The sequence below is a fragment of the Camarhynchus parvulus genome, chromosome 3 (assembly GCF_901933205.1).
Source record: "Camarhynchus parvulus chromosome 3, STF_HiC, whole genome shotgun sequence".
NCBI lineage: Eukaryota > Metazoa > Chordata > Aves > Passeriformes > Thraupidae > Camarhynchus > Camarhynchus parvulus.
This window is the reverse complement of record NC_044573.1, coordinates 36,028,938-36,043,542: the sequence shown is the minus strand read 5'-3', so window position 1 is coordinate 36,043,542 and position 14,605 is coordinate 36,028,938. Positions and strand designations below refer to the sequence as shown.

Below are 14,605 nucleotides of genomic sequence, written 5' to 3'. Positions count from 1 at the left end.
AGGGGACAAATCCCTGTGATCCATACCTGTGAATTAGCAGGAGGTGGGGTGTGCCCCATATACCTCAGGTCAGGCTGAGGGCAGAGGCTGTGTGCTCAGGGATAAGGAAGTTTGTGGGCCTTCCCCAGCCCTCCAATTTTCACCTCCAGGCAGCTGCCTCCAGGCACTGGCTCTTGCACGCTCTGGGCCGTGAGGAGCAGATCAGACTGACCTCGCCACTAAGTCATGGGTCGAGGATTCAGGTTTAGCGACTTTAAGTATTAAATGCAACTGAAGCCATGGAACACCACAGTTTCTCGGACCAAGCACCCAGAGTGCACCAATGGCTTGGGCCCCTTTTCCCAGGTGGGAGCAGAGCTGGCATGGAGAGCCTTTCCCAGGTGCTTCTTACACCCTCCCTCCCCTCCTGCACCCCCAGTGTCGGAGACCGACCCCGGCCGGCCCTGGCCCCGCCATCTCCTCAGGGCAGCGGGCAGGTGCCAGCGGGCGCTGCCGTCGCCCCTCGCAGGCTTTGAGTGGCGTCGGGGCCCGGGATGCCGGGGTGGGATGAGGGATGCCGGACCCCCCTCCAGGCCGCTCCGTCGCGCGGGGAGGCGCTGGCCGGGCGGGGAGGAGGGCTGGGAGCGGCGGCCGGGGGAAGGCGGGGCGGCCCGGCAGGTGCGGGCGGAGCGGGGCGGGGACCCGCGGCGCTGCCCGGCCCCCGCCCGGCGCTGCGGGGCGGCGCGACCCTGCGTCCCGGTGCGGATCAGCCCCCGCCGATGGCTGTCCTGGGTCACACCGCCCCGCCGGGCGGGCGGGGCGGCCCGGCGGCCGCCGGTGAGGCAGCGCGGTGCCGCCCCCGGGGCCGCGGTGGGCCGGGCCGGGACTGCCCGGCAGCGGCGGCGGCAGCAGCGGCGGCGGCGTTGCCCGCCCCGGCCCGCAGCGCGCAGCGCGGCTCTCCCCCGGCTCTGCCCCGGGCTGCGCGGCCCCGGGATCGGCGACGCTCCGAGCCGGGGGAAGATGCTGCCGGGGTCTATCCAGATCTCCGGGGAGACGCTGTCGGGCGCGGAGATCCGAGACATCTGCGAGAGCCTGCGGGAGAACTCGGTGCGGCTGCTGTCGCTGCGGGGCTGCCAGCTCTCCGAGCGGGACTTCGGGCACGTCTGCCGCGGGGTGGCCGAGTCCCGCTCCCTCGCGCAGCTCAACCTCAACCTGGGCATCGTCTCCAACATCAACCGCGTCAAGCAGCTGGCCGAGGCCCTGAAGACGAACCGCTCCGTTCAGTCCCTCTTGTGAGTACAGTGCGGCGGGGGCTGCCGAGGGCGTCCCGGCCCTCTCCCGGGCGGGGATGGCTCTTTCGGGGGACGATCAGCTCGGGGCCAGTCCCTGAATTTGAGTCTTGTCGGAGGGAAAATGCCCTTGATGCTGCGGAGGATAAGCCCCTGCCCATTGCCTGGCTGGGAGGGAGCCACCTCTGCCCCCGCCGGCTGGGCACGGCCCTGCCTCTCAGTCTCGGTCCTCCAGCCCCGTGGTGGGGCTGCCCCTTCAATGCTGGCATCCCCTGCGCCCCTCGTCCCGGCCGGGAGAGAAGGGCCACCGTAGCGGCCAGACAACCCTAACAACAGAGGCTTTCCAAAGCTTTTTGCCCACTTGGGGTTAGTATTAGTCATCCACCTCATTTTGTCTGCTTCTTCCTCCCTGTCAGGTTAGTTAGCCCCAGGAAGAAGCCTCCGTAGTAATTTTCCCTTTTACCTGCACAGCCTCCATGGGAGCCCCCTGACAGATGCAGGCTTGGCCCTCCTCAACCCTGCTCTCTCCATCCACCCCTCGCTGGTGGCTCTGGATCTAGGAGACTGCATGCTGGGTGATGAAGGCATCAACCTTATCTGTGGGCTCCTGCCGCCTGATGGGGCCAAGTCTGGTAAGCACCAGGGGCTGTGGGCTGCTCAATGACTGGTGGAGCTTTCACATAGGTCAGATGTATGCAGCACTAAATCCTCAGCCCTGGAGGAGGAGGCAAGCTCTATGGTTTGCCAGGGCTAAGGATTTCTTTCCTCTAACTTAAGAAAAGCAGATAAGCCAAGCAATAGATGAGTGGTTCCCTTGGGCAGGTTTGGGCTTTCTACTACTGATCTGTCCTGCTGGCAGTTTGGAGCTCAGGGACTAACAGGTTGCTTCTGGTTCATGTCAGCAGCATTTGAAACTGGAGGAGAGGACAGCTTGGACTTGGAATTTATTATTTTGCATTTGTGTGTTGATAATCACTGTAGATAAATATCCTGTACGCCCCTACCTCAGCACTCAGCTTTATTATCAGGGCCTGGGAGTTGTCTCTGCTTGCGGTGCATCCCGTGAGTGTGTAGTTGCATGGTCACAGCCTTCGTGCCAAGACTCAGGTCTTTGCAGGGAATGATCTTTGGTGGTGTGAGGCCAGTGACCCACTCAAGCTGAGAGCTGGCATGTGCTGAGGTAATACCACTCCTTTCTTCTGACTCTCAAAGTGCTTTCCACCTTTTCCCAGCACCTCCTCCTCTGTGCGTGCACAATGCCACTGATGCTGTTATCTCTGCTGGCCACACCTCTCAGGTGCAGGCTTTGGAGCCTACTGTCCCTGTTATCCTCTCTCCAGCCTGTCACCTCATGCCACCTTCTTTGCCCAGTCAGTTGTCTCACACACCCCTTAGTGTCCATTGTGTTTTCCATTGTGTTTGCTATTTAGGGTAAGCAGGATGCAGGTTGGGAGGGCAGATAAATGGGGCAGTTGCAGCACGGTTAGATGAAGGGCCACAGCTGAAGGCAGTGAAATATTTCACTGATCACTGAAATATGTCATGACAGTTGTCAGAGCAAACCAAGCCCTTAAGCCCTACAGAGTACAGGGGACACAACCCAAAGCTGTTCTGGTGAGCTGAACAAGTCCTCCTGCGACTGCTTTGGGGACCCTAAGGCTCTGGTTTGGCTTCTCTCTCTTCTCCAGGCCTCAAAGAGCTAACACTGAGCGCCAACCCAGGCATCACAAGTAAAGGCTGGGGACGCCTGGCCATTGCAGTGGCTCACAGTTCACAGCTCCGTGTGCTGAACCTGGACTACAACCCCCTAGGTAAGCTGGGGGCCGGGGAGGAGGAGGAGCACTCCTGCCTCTCAGCGTTTGTGTGACCTGCACCAGTGGGGGGCAGGGACCAAGCTCTGGAAAGGCTGTAGAGCATCAACAGCAGGATGGGGCAGTTCCTTGCATAGGTACCCTCCGTTCCCCAGCAGCAAGTTCACCCTGCCAGGCACCTTCAGCTCTAGGAGAAGCCACAGTCACTGCTCTGCTTGTGTGAGGTGGCCACATGCCCTGTGGGGAGGTGCAGAAAGGAGGGTGTGCCTTGCCCACTCCACCGCCTTTGTCGTCACGCTTGACCCTCCACATCTCCCCTTTCCCTGAAGCCCTGGGCGCTGAAGCTGGCTTGGCAGATGCAGTATGTCCCCGCGCTCCCCCCTTCATCTTCCTGGGGGAGCAGGGAGGAGGAGGAGGAGAGCCTGGCACTCGTTGCCATAGAAACAAACTCTCTCCTGCTCTGCTGCAAGGTGGTGAGGAGGAGATTGGGCCATGCCTGAGCATCAGGATGACACTTCCCTCCTCAACCTGTCTGCCAGCAGAGCCTCCCCCAGGCCCTCTTCTCTCACCAGGTACCTCCTCTTGAACAGGAAAAGCCCCAGGTGTTACTTGACAGCAGGCTGGGTTTTGTTCCAAGAGAAGGTGTCACGGTTGTATGGCATCTTGACATTCGACAGAGAATGTCAGAACACATTCTGGAGTCTTGTCTCTTCACCAACATCAATTTTCAATGCTCCTCATCCTGCTGCATCCCCCATCAAAGTCTACCCCCTTTCCAGGGAGGCAGTCTGCCAGCTGGTGCAGAATCCTCTGTCTGACTCCAGCCTTTCCCTAGACTGAAGTATTCAGCTCCTATTCTCTGTCTGGGATGCCCTTACAGGGACTGTTAAAGGCCCTTGCCTCCTTGAGTAGAAAGGAGATTTGGGAAGATATGGTTCTTTGGGGAATAAAACCAATCTCACAGTGTTCCCCTGATAATCAGTGACTGCTCCCATAACCACAAAATGGCGCACCTTTCCTTGTCTCTTTTCTCTGTTAACAGCTTTTTTTCCCACCATGAGGTAACAGATTTGGAAGGTTGTCTGATGGCAGAAATTCTCAGAGGATGTTCCCTTGGCAGCCTCAGGCACATGAGGGCATGTGGCATTACAGAGGGAAGGCAGGCTCTGCTGACAGCCCTGGTGTGCTCCTCCCACAGGTGACCAGGTAGCCGGGATGCTCGCTGTGGCTGTGGCTTCCAGCCGAACCCTCGAAGTGCTGGACTTGGAGGGAACAGGACTTACCAACCAGTCAGCTCAGGTGAGCAATTCACAATTACTCTGCAGCATCACCGACACCTCAAGGGCCCAGGGCTGGGGTGTCTGCAGAGGCCCAGGACCCACACCTGCCTCCAACCACACCTGGAGTCCATATGCACCCCCTTCCCTCCCTGCATCCAGGGGCGTTCTTGCTTTCCCCTGGCTGTTTTCTTGGAAGAAATGAGGTTGGATTTTTGGCTGAGAATCAGAACTAAATCTCTGTGGACAAACACAGGCTGAGACTCAGTTGCACAGATTCTCAGATCTCTAGCTTCTAGTGGTAAGAGGGAATGGACCTGGATATGTGACAGCAACAGTGTAGAGCAGTCCCTTCTTCTTTAGATAGAGCCAGAACATCCAAACTCAGCTCTTCCCACAGGAAGATGGGAAGTCCTCAGTCTCTCATAAAGCCTAATGAAGGGAGGTCAAGGGAAGGTAGAAGTAAGGAGAGGAGGGCTGAAGTCTGCAGGGAGACAAAGCACTGACATTCTTTCTGCTCAGCCCTTGTGATGCTTGTCAGCCTGTTTATCTTACTCTTCCCCCTAGACCTTGCTGGACATGGTAGAGAATTACCCCACAGCCCTACGGACACTCATCCTGGCAGAGAACAACATTAGTCCTGAGCTGCAGCAGCAGATCTCTGATCTTCTCTCAGAGGGCGAGGAAGAGGAGGAGACGGAGGTCCATGAAGTCACAGCCAGGGAGAAGAACCCCTGGATCTGCCAGAACAGTAAGAGCTCTGGGAGTTGGGCTGGAGGGCAGGAGCTGAGGGGTTCCTGGGGTGTCTCGGGTGTTTCCAGCAGCACTGGCCTCTTGCAATGGGGTTGGTAAATGTGCCTGTCCCTTTTCCCCATGAACTGGAATGCATACAACCTCCATGGAATACATACAACCTCCATGGAATACATACACCTCCAGGCATGACCTTCATGTTAACCAGCATCTGCTGCGCCTCTCTCCTCACAGGAGGAAAGGCAGCCTCCAAGGACAATGCGGCTGCTGCAAAGAGTGGAAACGGTACCTCTGGGGCTTTCTCCTGATACTGCAGAATGAAATCTGAAAGTCTTAAAACTCAAGGGCAGGAATATTAAAGATCTTGGGAGCCTTTGCCAGATATCCTAGCCAAAAGTTGTGTCATTCCTCACTGTTTCCAGAACCTCTTTGCAATCCGCACAGCATCAGCTGTTCCTATCTCTATGTCCCAAACATGTGAAGGGTTAGCCAGGTGCCACTGTCTTTCTCTTGCTTGTAATGGAAAAAAGGTGTGTTACAGAGATAGCAGTAGCCTGTTCTGTGTAGTTTGCATGTATGATACTGTATTTTGTCATGCCTACTTTGTGATCCAGCTGGTTTGAGGGTTTGCTTTTTTTTTTACCTTCATTTGTCCTTCACCCCTCACAATTCTCAGACTACCAGTAGACAAGCACAACCAATCCTTGAGCCTCAAAACATATGGATCCTCATCTATTAAACCCATAAAAATAATTTAGTGACAGTTTGGCCAAGTTTTGGATCCTGCTTCCAGAAATTGATTCCTGAAATAGAGATTCCCCTGCAGCAGTTTTGAATGTGCAGGACTTCTATTAGAGATCTCCTCCCTTCCACCCAGGAAAAAACAGGCGTTTTTTTCAGTTTCAAAAGGCTTCTGGATGGGAAACTGGTACCCTGCTAAGTTTCTTATTTGCTATGCAGGCCCATTCTCCTTGCAGCTGATTCACTTGCTGTGGGGAGAGTCGCAGTGTTCCTGGCTGTGGCTCTGAGCCATGGCAGAGCCAGCAAGCTGCCCTCACCTCCCCGAGGCAGGCAGGGGAGGGCTGCACAAACCCTCCATTCATGCAGTGCAAAAAGTCAGTATTTCCAGGCCTCTGCTGCTGTAACGTGGCTGATTGCCTACAGCATTCCCTGCTCTTGGGAAGGCAACACCACCACCCTGTGTGGTGTTGGCTGGCTTGCAGCCTGAAGCCTGTCCCACCTGGACACTGTCTCTCTACTGAGAAACACTCGATGAGTGCAGATTTAAAGGCCTGTGCAGGGTTGGGTGAGGGCACGGCTGGGCCAGTGCAGCCAGGATCGCCTGCATGTTGGGGGTACTCAGACCTGATGCTCCTCTGGCCTTTTGCTGCTGTCTGTGCTTTCTCCCCCTCCCCAAAAATCGATTCTGTTCTGCTGTGTAGCCAGAGCAGGCCTAGCTCCTACTTAATCTCCCACTTCTCTCAGCAGTTTTCTTCCCACCCTGCTGTGTTTTAATGCCTCATCCTCACCTCTGGATCTGGAGTACAGCCCTGTGCTCTCCAGCAGCCCGAATGGCTCATGGTTCTCTCTGTCTCTCCACACAGATTCCAGCTCCCAGATGGTCCTGATGACATCAGGCCTCGGTGACAGCCTCTTAGCAGAAACAGAAATGTAGCTGGGCTACCCTGCCTGCTTCTGCCGAGGAGAGCGCCGTGCACCGCCAGCCCCAGCCTCGGCTGGGCTCCCCCAGCCCTCTCGTCACACATCTCACCTCCTGCCGATGCCTCCCTGGGCTCTGAGCGCAGGAGCCTGCTCCAAGCGAGTCTCTACACACGTCTCTGTGTCCTCACACGCCTCGTCGGCCGCTTGTGATTGTCCCCGTCGCCGCATGTGTAGCTCACGCCGCCCTGCCACCCCCACGCCCGGCTGCGCCCGCAGGACGCAGGCTGTATCTATTCAGATGTGTATAAGAGATGTCCTTTCTATCGCTTGTACTGCTGTCGTGATGAGACTTTTATAAAGGTCACAGATGTGGTGGCACCACTTGGCAGCGTCCGCCTCCGCCACTGTGCGACCCTGGGAGGGCGGGCGCCGGCAGGTCCGGGCCGGGTCTGGAGGGTGCCGACAGGTACCGACAGGGACGGGCAGGATCTGGGAGGTGCCAGCAGGTACCGGCAGGGTCTGGGGGGTGCCGACAGGGACGGGCAGGGTCTGGGAGGTGCCAGCAGGTACCGGCAGGGTCTGGGAGGTGCCAGGCGCGGGCAGGCGCTGTGGGCCCGGCCAGGCCAGGAGCCGCGGGCCCGGAACGCCAGCAGGGGGCGCCAGCCCCACGCCCGTCGCCTCACGGCTGTGCCGCGCCTCCCGACTCGATCCCGGCCCGGGGACAGGCCGGTGACAGCCCAATTTTCTGTCCCCCAGGCCCTCCCTCGGGCCAGGAGGAAGCGGGCTGGGATAATCTAGCTCTGCAGGGAGCTGGACACCAGCCGTGCACACCCTGGTGAAGGCTTCAGCCCGCAGCAGCACCGTGGGTTGCGCTGCCTGCGCTGTGCCAGGCGTCCCTTGCTGACAAGGAAGATCGTGTTTCAAGGCGCAGATTAGGATGCAAGATTAAATTGTGGTAGCAGCTGCTACTCAAGGGAACAAGGAATAAAATCATTAATTACGGGGACAAAGAAACAAGACACTCTTTCTAGTGTTAGGCTTGCATGCAGCCAGCTTAGAAAGGCACAGGCAGCCTAACTTGGGAGAGGGAGGAAAATTCATTACAGCCCTGTGACCTCTGCAGCACCCTTCAACGTGAAGAGGAAACACCTCCAACTGTCTGTATCAGCACCCTGCAGGAACTCTCTGCCTCATGTTTGGAGAGCTTCCTGACTGGGGTATGTCCAGTCACCCCCAATCCTCCCTCCTCACACAAAATACTGAATCTAGAATTATTAACCTCTTAGGAACCCCAGCAAGGGGGTGTGGTACCTGGTTTCGGAAGTGAAGTGATACTCTCAGGTGACTCCAAAAGCTGGGACTCCAAGAAAACCAACAGCTATTAAAAGGATTAGCTACACCTTATCCTATGCTAGATGAGAATGTGGAGGTTGGCCAAGGCAGATCAGCCAGTAAAGTATGTGAGATGGGGTCGGCAGAATCTTACGAATAACACTGAGGGGTGCTTACAGCGCCAGCTCACAGGTCACAGGATCGCTCTCCCTGGATGAGACAATGGGTGGCACACACAGTTCAACAAACTTGGGACACTGTACCATAAGGAGCTAGCTCTACACCTTCACACGCTCAGGATCATTCCAGTCCAGGTCTTAGTCAGTATCAAGTACAATATAGCCATTGCCATCTACTTTTAAAATAGTTTATTTCTGGTCTTAAAATATACATCAGTTTGAAAATCTCAGAAAAAAACACATTAGTTACAGATTAACAGTCTGGAGTTGGGACACTGGAACTCAGATGGGCTCAAGGCCCCAGAGCCAATACTGCTGGAGGTGGGCAGGAGTGCAGAGGACACAATGCCCACAGGTCAAGAGAGGGCTCTGCTGCTGCTTGAGGCCACCAGTCCCCCTCAACCTCTGCCAGCATCCTAATGCTGCAAAGCACAAGTGTCTGGTGAAGTGGTAGGCATACCTTTGCCACTCCTCCACTGTTTTGCTTTTCAGTCTACCTTGACCAAAAGCAGAGTGAAGCCAGCTCTGTTCAGCATCATCAGCACCAGCTGCCTCAGCAAAAGAGTTCTGTCCACTGCCTGGCATGCCAGGATTCAGGGGAGATGGGGCTGAGCCCTGGGGAGCAATGCCTCCCCCACTGCAGGCTACCAGCAGCCTCAGAGCCAGAGCAGCTCACTCAGTGAGCAGCCAACCCCAGGTGACATCTGTGAGGCAGGATCTGGCAGCTGCTGCAGATGCAAAACCACAGCAGTGCTGCAGAAGAACAAAAGAAATGGAGCAGTGGAGTGGCTGATGGCAGCAAACACAAGGACAATCCCCTGCCCCTCCACACTTGGGACAGGGGAGAAACACTCTGCAGGCTCAGAGGAGGCTCCCACTCTCAGCCTGTCTGCACAGCGGAACACTGCAGAGAAATACTGAGTCCCACCTCCCCACCAGAGGGTGGCATCCAACTCTACAACTGTTCCAGATGGGAAACAAGGTGAGTGTGTAGGCAGCAGCTCTGCCCAGGGTACATAAAACAACCTACACAGCTTGCCAGAGGCCTGCAGCTCCCCTTCACTGGCCCTGGAGCCTCCAGGCCCAAGCTGAAGCCCTGGCTGGCCCCAGCTACAAGCTGCAAGCCCTTTACAGAGACAGGGGTTTGGGCAGGGGAGCAGGCCCCACAGACAGCTCTAGGCTGCAAGTCTTGATGCAAGCATATGAACAGATGCTCCCTCCTGGAGAGAAGGATGCTCTACTCCAGCCCAATGAAGAGCCCACATGGTGTAGGATGAGAGGACAACACAAACCCAACTCAAAAACCAGACAGCAGGCCTCTGAGGGCAGGGTTTGAAGGGGGTATGGTGAAGGGAACTGGGCTGTTCTCTGCCCTGCACTCCCATGGAAGCCAAGAAACACCAGACAGACAAGGGCACAGGACAAAATTAAAACAGGAGGCCTGGGCTTTGTAAGCCCTCAAAAAAATACCTACATCTATAGACTCTCCCCTTCCCTCCCCCCCAACAAGACACTGAGCACACAAGACTGAGAAGAAAAGTCACACAGTATTACACTACGCTAGGAAAAACACGCAGAGAGCCCTACCCAGGCAGGGAAGCCCAAGAGAGGCCCCAGAGCCTGGAGCCCCCCAGAGAAGGGGCCGTGCAAGAAGACCCTGGTGAAGGGCTGCTGCCGAGCCATGAGGTAGTGCATCTGCAGGGAGCAGCTCTACAGCACGCTGCCCTTGCATCCCTGCTGGCCCTGCACCAAGCCCTTCCCAGAAAAGCCTGGTAGCATCCTTCACGCCTTGCTTGCCTGGGGCAAAACCTTGTTCTTAAATCTGGAGGGGTTTCTGCAGGCTGGAGGCCAGGATCAGATGGAAGTGCAGCTCTGATAGCTGAGACTCCTCAACACACCCTCAGTGCAGGCATCAGACCGGCTGCCAACGGCTGTGTCTGTTTATGCAGGGGTGGGGGAAAGAAAAAACAATACACCCCAAAACCAAAGGCTTGGAAAGAAGAGAGAAGCCCACCCAAGAGCAAAGCATCAGCACCATTCAAACAAAACAACAGCACAGAGAACAGGGGAAGAGGTGTGAGGGAGGAGACACACAAACACAAACCCCAGAGCTCAGCAGGCACTGCCTCCCCAAACCACCTCAGCAAGCAGCACTCATGCCCCACAGCACAGCACCAGCCCCTTGTGCGTTGCTTCAGTGGGGACCAGGTGCCGAATCCAGCCACGGAGACACACGACAGTGACCTGCAGAGGCAGATTCTGAAGACCCACCCAGTGGGTGGCTGGGGAAAACAAAACCCAGGAGGAAAATGAGACACCAGCAATCCCAGCTCATCCCCACAGCACACAGCTGTCTGCTGGGAGAGTCGTCGTGCCCCACTCACAGCCGCTGGGGCTCCCAGGGAATCAGACACCACCACACAGGCACTCTGCTCTGTTGGCACAAGTTAAAAGAGAGCAGAGCAGCTGCAGGGAAACAACAAGAGAGCTCCCAGGGCCTCAGGTACCTGAGTGGGAAGGGGGATGAGAGCAAAAAGAGGCACAGGCACCAGAACAAGGGGTACCAAGAACTAGCTCTGGTACAGGCACCAGTGTGAGGCTGTGAAGAGAGCTGTGAGTGTGTTGGGGCAGTGGGTGTGCTTCTGCACACTGCATGTGCTTGTACTGAGGGTCTGAGGTGCCAGGGAAGGGAGATCCCAGCTCTTCCAGGTAGCAAAAGAAGAGAATAAATATAAAACCTCAGAGCAGATTTCCCCTGGGAGGAGTGTACTAAGGGAGGCTTCTCCCTCAGGTGGACTGATGAGGGCATCCCACAGCTCCGTTAAGCATGGCTGCTTCTTGCTGTGCCTCAGCTGAGAAGGTTGCCCTGTTCCTGGGCTTGTGTCAGACTGTCTTTGCGATGTAAGTGGTGCACCCCCATCCTCTTGGGGCTGCGGTGCGGCCGACTGAAAGGAGGCTTGACCCTGCCTTCTCCGCTTTCCTCCTGGACACCTCCTTGGCTGCTCTCCTTGTTTCCCTGGAGCAGCATTTCTCTCTCCTCAGCTGGGCTCTCAGGCAAGACAAGGTCTACATAGTCCTTGTGCTTCTCTGGTGAGGGGCTTTCAGGCTCAGCAGTGCCTCCACTGCTTTCAAGCAGCAGCTTCTGGGCTTCATCCTGGGAGAAATCTGTACCATAGTCTGAGGAGAAATGGCTCCTGCGGGCTCTGGACTCGGTGCTGTCTGTGTCCACACTTGAGTCCCGGCTCACGGTCCAGCTGCAGCTCTGTGCAGACTCCTCACCATCCGAGTAAGCTGAGGCGGCTCTACCCAGCTCCTGCATGGAGCGGCTGAACCTCTTCTGGAGCTCGGGGGCCGTGTCACGGCTGAAAGCCGTGCGGTTCATCAGCACTCGCTCCGAGGTGGGGGGTGCCTTATCCACAAACATACGCTGCCAGTTAGCCAGCAGGTCCTCCTCAGAGCTGGCAGAGCTGGCAAAGGCGCTCGGGATTTGGGGAGGGCTGCTGAATGGGCTGCTCTGAGAAGAGCCGTGAGCCCTGGCTGCTTTGGGGGACTGCTGGCAGGAACAGCTGGAGGCTGAACGGTGCCCTTCAGAAGCAGGGCTGCTGGGGAGTGTCCGGTGCCTGTCGCAGCTCTCATCTTCGCTCTGCACCAGGCTGAGGGAGATGGCCTGGCGCGTAGCATATGTACAGTTGGGCAGGGGACTGTTCTTTGGGATCCTTACCTTGTCCTCAGAGAACTCAATCACTTTGCGCCCTGGGTACATAGGATGGGGAGGTGAGGGAGTAGGGTATGGGCTTAGCTTCTCAAAGGCAGGCACCTCCTCAGGCACACTTTCCACACAACTCTGCGGCTTGCAGCCACCGTTCTGCTGTTTCCCTGCATCTCCTCCCTCCTTCCCCATCTGCCCTGCACTGTTGCAAGCATCAGGAAGGGCTCCGCTCATGTCCACATGCACAAAGACATCCTCAGCCATGGGACAGCTGCCACTGCTAGACTTGGCTGAATTCAGAACCAGAGATTCTGGTTTCTCCAAGACTCTGGCAATGACTGAGGTGGGCACAACATCAGATGGAGCCAAGGTGTGGGCTGCCTCTTGGCCAGGGCCTGCAGACTCCTGCGCGCTGTGCAAATGCTTATTCACCATGTCCTGCAGCTCATAGGGAAGCTAGGGAGAAGGAAAAGGACATTAGAAGGGGGCTGCCATGCAAGTAATTTAGTTTCATATAATCCACCTTTTCTAACCAAGCTACATGTGTATTTTGTAGTCATTATCTTGACCCTAACATTCACCTACCTTGACTTCAGAAGGGTATCTTTTTTCAAAGCAAACCTGCCCCATGAGTGACTTACAAGGCTCTGTAGCTGTCACAGCGGTCATGCTTCTAGGCCATGGTTCACAGGCCCCATGTGGCAAAGCAAATAGGTAAAGACAGCACATGGGCTCAGTCTCACATGCCTGTGAGCACAGAGAAAAGGCCCAGCCAGCACATGCTAGGAAGGGGTCTATTGATCTGTGGAAAATCAGCGGGTGGTTGCACTGAAGTGACTGTACAGCCCCCACTGCTGAGATTCACAGTGCTCCCTGAATGCATAATTGCAGCCATGCTGCCTTGGCAGCCTGCCCGCAGACGAGGATCGATGCCTTCCTGTGTTCCTACCAACTCCAACACATCACCCCACTCCCTTACTCTCTCCATTTCGGAGAGACAAACATAGGGCTTATTACCAAAGTTGTTGGACTGGGGTCTCACCAGGGGGTAAGCACTACCCATCATCCTGCAAATGGGCACTATTGCTCTCCCCACTGCCCTGCCAAGCTGCCCTCACCTGGGTCACCACAGGCAAGTGAAGCACGGAGAGCAGAGGTCCCCAAGCCACTCAGTGGCACAGTGATGTCTGTCCCATCACAGCCAGAAGGAAACTGCACTGACATCTGGGCATGCAGGGCACACTGCATAAGAGCAGCTGGCTGTGAGGCAGGCTGTGTGCACAGCAGCTCAGCACCAAACCCCCTCCAGTGGCAGCCATGTGGAACACAGTACTTTGGGGGGCAGAATTCAAAAGCTCCAGAGGGGGGACAGCTGGGAGAGAGGTCAAGGTTACTCCAGCCGTAACTGATACACCGACCTCAAGAGTGCTAATTTGAGACACAGTGGGGGAGGGTGACAAAGTGGTCACCTGCTAAGTTAAAAAAGACAAGCCTGCAGTTTTGTTGAGAGGAACACAAGAAGGAACAGAGACTAGAGGTATGGCAAAGAGAGAGCTGGGCTAAGAGCCTGGACGACGCTTTCAACCAAAGAATTGATGCTACTAATGTGAAAGGAGATGAAAGCAGGATGAGCTGAGCTGCCTGCATCCTCATCCCTCCCCACAGGGGGCAGTGAGTTGGCACCAGCTTCTCCTGCTCAGAAGGCCTAGAAAAGCCTGAATGCTGCCTCACACATTTCTCCTCAGAGTAATAAGTGTCATCGGATCAAACTACTGCTGCTTTTTATGAGCAGTATAGACCTTCCATGTGGCCAGGAGAGGAAGGAAAAAGGATGGAGCAGAGTAAGAGAGAGGTCTGTCCTCTGCCAGCTACCAGCATGCACCCAGCAGACTATCAAGTTCAAGGTTATTGTGCTTTTTATAACAGCTCCTGGCTGAACTGTGAAATGAAGCTCTCATGAAAGAGGAGCTGGCAGAAGCTCTGTGCTGCCTTCTCAGTGGGAGTGGGAACAGGAACCTCCCCCCACCTCTGAGACTGAAGGATGAGAGGCCAGCAGCCCTGTGGAGAAAGCTGGAGAAAGCAAAATGCAGTCAAAGCCCATGAGCCCTTCTTCCCCACCTCAGCAGGATTACTACTCACATCAGCAAACTTGTGGTTCCTGAAGTGAGACTTGTTACACTTGAGCAGCTGTACTGCAAGGTTACAGTCCTGTCGATAGCGTTCCTGCAAGAGAGGGCACAGGTGTGCAACACTGTCAGACTCGCCCAAACTCTTACCCAAAAAGGCACCAACTGACTAGATACTGTTTGAACAGAGCCAGAAGAGGCATCTGATGAATTGTTCATGAGGGCACTGCCATTCCCTCCTCCCCATACTTTTATGTATTTTCTTACAACTTAGCCATGGTGTCCCTTTTAACTCCAGTCCTTGCTCCTGGCATACCCTCTGTCAGTGTATCAAGCCCCACTCCCTCTGGGGATTTTAACCATCCCAAAAATCCCACCTTTTCTCTCCCATCCCACAGCTCAGCTATATCTAATGATGCAGACAGATTGGAAGGAGCTGAGAGCAGTTAATAGAGACAAGCACTGGATCCAGGAACTTCTATATTAAT

At 55.8% G+C, this 14,605-nt stretch overlaps 2 protein-coding genes across 4 annotated transcripts in view; one reads left to right on the top strand and one right to left on the bottom strand.

The window, feature by feature from the left end:
- Positions 1 to 857: 857 nt before the first annotated feature.
- Positions 858 to 7,152, top strand: LRRC73 (leucine rich repeat containing 73). Its single transcript, XM_030945323.1, has 6 exons — positions 858 to 1,271; positions 1,740 to 1,900; positions 2,957 to 3,079; positions 4,278 to 4,378; positions 4,924 to 5,107; positions 6,714 to 7,152. The coding sequence occupies exons 1-6, from the start codon at positions 1,000 to 1,002 to the stop codon at positions 6,782 to 6,784; spliced, it is 912 nt and encodes a 303-aa protein (XP_030801183.1). The 5' UTR covers positions 858 to 999; the 3' UTR covers positions 6,785 to 7,152.
- Positions 7,153 to 8,484: 1,332 nt separating this feature from the next.
- TJAP1 (tight junction associated protein 1) overlaps positions 8,485 to 14,605 on the bottom strand; it is a 40,345-nt gene continuing 34,224 nt past the window's right edge. For all 3 annotated transcript variants that reach the window (XM_030945849.1, XM_030945851.1, XM_030945850.1), the window contains 2 exons: positions 14,131 to 14,214; positions 8,485 to 12,447 (listed from right to left, as the gene is read on the bottom strand). In XM_030945849.1, coding sequence (XP_030801709.1) covers positions 11,131 to 12,447; positions 14,131 to 14,214 — 1,401 coding nt within the window. In that variant the 3' untranslated portion in view covers positions 8,485 to 11,130. The remainder of the gene's footprint in view (positions 12,448 to 14,130; positions 14,215 to 14,605) is intronic.

Excerpts from the sequence above, each read along its gene's own strand:
- LRRC73 (XM_030945323.1), top strand. The coding sequence starts at position 1,000 with ATGCTGCCGGGGTCTATCCAGATCTCCGGGGAGACGCTGTCGGGCGCG. Across the intron at positions 3,080-4,277 it reads CCTGGACTACAACCCCCTAG|GTGACCAGGTAGCCGGGATG; the intron begins GTAAGCTGGGGG and ends CTCCTCCCACAG. Across the intron at positions 5,108-6,713 it reads CCCCTGGATCTGCCAGAACA|ATTCCAGCTCCCAGATGGTC; the intron begins GTAAGAGCTCTG and ends CTCTCCACACAG.